Raw genomic sequence first — 5,120 nt, 5'->3', positions numbered from 1 at the left:
AAATTTTGATGATACTTGAAAATAGTTTTAAAATTAATTTATTTAATTTGTTTACTATGAAAATCTGAAATAGCTGTTAAGTCAAAAATATTCCACAACTGAGATATCAGTTGTGCAAATAAATTAAACAATAAAGATAAACAAGTAACATCATTAAGCATATTTTATTTCAACGTACGAATATTTATCTCAAGCCAAGTATACTAACCTCAAAAATATTTCATTAATTTCGTTTGGGATCGTTCCACTCACACGTCATTACGTAGAGACAAAAGCGGAAGAATGTAGTGCAGAAATATTTGTATAAAATATGAATATTTTCATCTATGGCAGTTGCGAGAATCTGCATCCAATCCTGCTTAGCCGCCTCACTGCCTCGCTGCCTCACTTGTGTGCGCATTGCTCTGCCCCTATAACTATGCTAATTTTAGCTCGTTTTTAAAATTACAAGCACGCGTACACATTTATTCGAACAGTTGTAAAAAATACATGACACACTCAGCTCACTCTGTACATCACTTGGACGGATGGACTGACTGCCTGACTGTCTGACTGTCTGACTGCCTGAGTGCTTGACTGACGACTGTTACATTGTGTAAGGTAGTGAAAGCATATGTACGTATGTACGAGTATTTATGGAACTGAGACTATTTTTACTTCATCCTAGATATGTGCTTATGGTGATGTATTCTTATTGTTGTTGTTGTTTTGTTACAGAGTAGGATGTGTTACGTTGATATTTCTACTGTCGTTCATGGTTTTTCTACAACCTCTGCTATTAGTGTGGTTGTTAATGTCCGTTATTTTAAAATAATAGTGATGTAAGCATCAGAGTTTATATGACAGAATAAGTATGTGCTTATATTTATGAATATTCCATGTAACATTGTGAACATGTATCATTGTGTATATACATTCGTACATATTAAGTCAAAGTCGAGACACCATCTTTTAGATATGTGGTGCCGTAAAACTTTTGAACTCACTGTTGTTAACGCTATAAAAAAAATTACAAAAATTTAAAAAAAAAAAAAAAAAGATACAGTTCCACTTAGTTTCGGAACATGAAATCATTAAAGTTTTTTTTTTGACTATGAATTTAAAAGTTTAGTATTTTTTTGGTATATTTTTAATAATTTTTTTCATTCCAGCATTCTTATGTGTGTATATTTTAATATAAAGTTGAGAAACCAAATCACGTTTCATGTTTTACAATTTATTTTTTCCCCATTTTCATTTAATGACGCTTCGTTGTTAAAGTAATTTTCTGTTTCTATATTTTATTATTTATTTTACGTTGTATTTTATTTTATTTATTTTCTTTTGAGTTTTTGCACATTTTAAACTAATAGTCTTGGCATTTTTCACGTTCGACTTTGGCACTGCTAAAGTCTGTTATCAGCTCACTCGTATGTGACAAATACACCAAATACACACTTAAACTCTAAATCTATTCGCACACATGTAAACACATAAACGCACATCACTTTAATATATTTTAAAATGTTAAATTCACGCTTGGCTAACGCTGATATCCTTACCATCCTTACCGTCCTCACCTACCGTCCCGAGTTCATTAGTTTTGTGTGGCTGTATTTGTGAGTGCAGACGGCACACTATGTACGGAACGGTGGGTGTAGAGTGTGTGTGTGTGCGAGTGCGAGTTGGAGTTGAAGTTGGAGTGTGAGTGTGCTTTGCTGCTGCTTATACCATAGTTTCTGAGTGTCAGCAGCATCATTAGTTGCATATTTTAAGGAGTTGATTTATTTAAAGAGTTAGCGAATATGGCACAACTTGGTTTCGTGTTTGTTTTGTGTGCTCTGCTCTGCTCCTGTCATAAACGCAAGTTGGGAAAGTGTGTTGACCTTATTTTGTTATAATTTCTTTAAACTTTAAGTTTCACTTCAATTGGAGTTTTATTGCGGACTTATTTATTTATGATGAAAGTAATATAGATGAAAGTAATATAGAGTTTTAAAGAAATAAAGACAGGCAAGTATTGAGTAAACGACTTAAATTGCTATATGATACCAGTAGAAAAGAGCTAATAATGGTAGCTCTTAAAAAAAAATTTAAAAATAAACAAAGTCATTACACATAATTGCAAATTGATATCTGATGCACTTAACAAAAGCATAAATATAATCACAGTATAAGTAATAATACAATTAATAGTGTTTTAAAATTTGACGAGTTTATGCAGTCTTGGTAAATAAACCAACGAAAACTAAGGAAGATGACCCATCTGACTGAGGTGACTGACACCTCGAATCGATCTTGGTTATTTTACAAACATTTCAAACATTTTGAGTTGAGAAAAAGTGTACACATTATGAGAATGTATCTGAAATGGAGAGCGCATAGTGAGCGTTTTTATGATTATCAGTAATAAATACAGTTAAAAGAAAAATATTCACTAAGTGAGCTTATAAGCTTGATATCTTTTAGTCGAGTATGCAGAAAAGATAATCGTGTCAGAAAAAGCCCCACCTTTATGTTGTATGATCTTAATTTAATATATTATATATAATATATGTTCTACATATTTGATTATTAAAAAAATCTGAATGAATCTATTATAGAAAATATTTATATGACAAAATTTTGACATGGTTTTATAAAATGGGCATTGCAAACTTTCTTTTATCGCATAAACCGCTTCGGTGATAGTTGCAGTTTTACTGGCCTTAATTGATAGTAACGAGAAAACAAGGAGAAAAATGTTTAAAAAAAAATGAACCTATTAGCCTCAAAATATGCAATACAAGCTGTATCAACGTGCAATGAAAACGTGAAAATTCGCCCCAATTTACTGAGTGCATATTAAAAATGTTGGAGATTTCACCTTTTATTAGCATCAAATATTAAATACAGATGCAGATGCAGATGCAAATGCCCGCATTATACCAGGGCCAAGCCTACTTTATCAACATTTTTAATATCTATCTTTATTTTTATTTTTCTTTATTTTTAATTTGTGAATATAGCAGTATTATAAGCTTTCACTCCTCCCTTAACCTTTTTTTTTTGTGTGATTTTATTGTTCTGTTTACACAGCCTATTTTCTGCTTACAATTTTTTCTTTCGTTGCATATGTGAAGTTTCCGTAATGTTGCTGCTGTTACTCTTGTTGTTGTTGTTGTTGTTGTTACTTTCCATTACCTTACTTTACGCTAAATTCAACCTTTACGTAGTGACCCAAAATTCTTAATTTTTTCCCACGCTTGTCATTTTAACGCTATTTTTGTTGAGCTTTCTCTTTTTATTCGTTATGTATTAAAGTTGTAAAAAATCACAGAAAAAAAAAACAAAAGAAAGTTTTAATGGAAATCCTTTTGTAGGCTATTTGTGTTCTTTGCATTTTATTTGTTCGGGGCGAGAGGGGGTAATGTAACTCGCTGCCATCGTTATTTGCATAGTCCTTTTTGGAAGCAGAAAAGATGTGAAGCTCATGAAAAGGATGTAAACCAAACCACCAAAGGCCTTTCATTGTTTTTTTCACACATTTTCTTGAAGTTGGCAGCACCAGTATTGTCGTTGATAGTAGATTTTGCTTTGAGCTACTTTTTTCCGCCTTTCTGCTTTTCTGCTTCTCTGCTCTTTTGCATACTTTTTCCGTTTTTGCGGTTTGTTTGGTTGTGGTCTGATATGTATTAAGAGTACCCCTGTGCGTATGAGTGCTCATTGCGGACTGCACAAACATTAAAGGAAGTTTTGTTGGCATTTTCCCGCTAACTTTTCCAGCTTATTGAAAAGATTCTAACAAAGAAATGTTGGAAAGTAGAAAAATGACTTAAAATATGAGCTTCATTATGAATTTCCATGTATATTTTTTCTACGCCTCAGGCGTTTAACCTTGTAATTTCTAATCTGTTTAATTTATTAAAATTCCTTTCGTTTGTTATGAGCTGAAAGAGTAATTTTAAACAGCGGAAAATTGTGGAAAATGAAATTGTTTTATGTAAATAATATTGCTTTAAAAAATAATAATTTACTTAATAGTTTATTTGCAATATTTTTATCAAGAAGTACAATCACCATATGTGGTTATTCCAGTCAGATTAAGTTGTCCGTTAGTCTATTATTGTTTATTTTTTTCCGTATTTTTAATCCATTATAACACACCAATTTTTTCGCATTCAATAAAATCCTTTGGTAGTAGCCTTTAATTAGAAAATGGGATGTAGACGTCAGTAAAACACTTAAAATGAGCTATTACTGGCTTAATAAAGCTATAGTAGCGGGGCTATCATCAACGACAATATAAGATTCCACTTATTTTTGCATCTTACATTTCTGAGTAAATGTTCTTTAAATTCTGAAAATATTTCCCTCTTAATGCTATACGATAAAGGTAAATGCCGTCGTCATTCAGAAGAAAAATTAGATTTACTTCATTTTTGACAGCGCATTTCGTTTATGAATAAAGTTCATTGCACATGACATTTGGGGGTTTTTTGTTGTTTTTCCCCGTTTTAATGTATTGTTAAAGTTTAAAATAAAAAATAAAAAAACATAAAAGAGCATAAAAGAATTTTAATGAAAACATTTTTATGAAATATGCGTGCTTGAATACCATTTAAAAGCGCCGAAGAGCGCTGAAAAATATTTGTAACGCAATTTAAATTTATTTTTAAAATTATTTATGAGTTGTAAAAAATTTTTAACGAATCAAATTGTTTCTTTTTTTACAGGTAAAGGTAAAAATTCATTTATTAAAACATTTCCCAATACAGTGGTAAGTGAATAGGTCATAGAGTGCTAGCAGTGATTTTAACCCCTACAAATTTTAAATTTATTAATTAATTATTATAAATTATTTAGTTTATTCATTTGAATAATTTATTCGCATATATCTATTAAGTAAAGTCTCTTAAGTAAAGTAAGTGTCTCCACGAAAATAATAGTACAGGTTTAATAATCAATTATTTATTTAATAGCTGCTTTATGATTTCTTTCTAATAAAGCACAGCAAACTTTGATAGTAATTTTATAAAACCCCGAATTGGAACATAAAATTCAAGTACGGCTTTGGGTCTAGTGACCAATTAACACTGACTCTAAGCTTTTATTTTGGCAGAGTACGATTTCAACCCGTGGTACTTGCAGTCACAAAAACC

General features: G+C 31.0%; 1 protein-coding gene across 1 annotated transcript in view; it reads left to right on the top strand.

The window, feature by feature from the left end:
* The window catches only part of LOC119675469 (dystrophin-like), a gene marked incomplete at its 5' end in the record, with an annotated part of 6,409 nt that extends 1,659 nt beyond the window's left edge, over positions 1–4,750 (top strand). Inside the window, 1 exon segment of the mRNA XM_038086675.1 lies at positions 4,695–4,750. Within this exon segment, the coding sequence (XP_037942603.1) occupies positions 4,695–4,750 (56 nt within the window).
* Between the last annotated feature and the right edge of the window lie 370 nt (positions 4,751–5,120).

This window comes from Teleopsis dalmanni, chromosome 2 (genome assembly GCF_002237135.1).
Source record: "Teleopsis dalmanni isolate 2A chromosome 2, ASM223713v2, whole genome shotgun sequence".
In the NCBI taxonomy this organism is placed as follows: domain Eukaryota; kingdom Metazoa; phylum Arthropoda; class Insecta; order Diptera; family Diopsidae; genus Teleopsis; species Teleopsis dalmanni.
The sequence above is the reverse complement of the archived record's forward strand: the minus strand, read 5'-3'. Positions and strand labels throughout refer to the sequence as shown.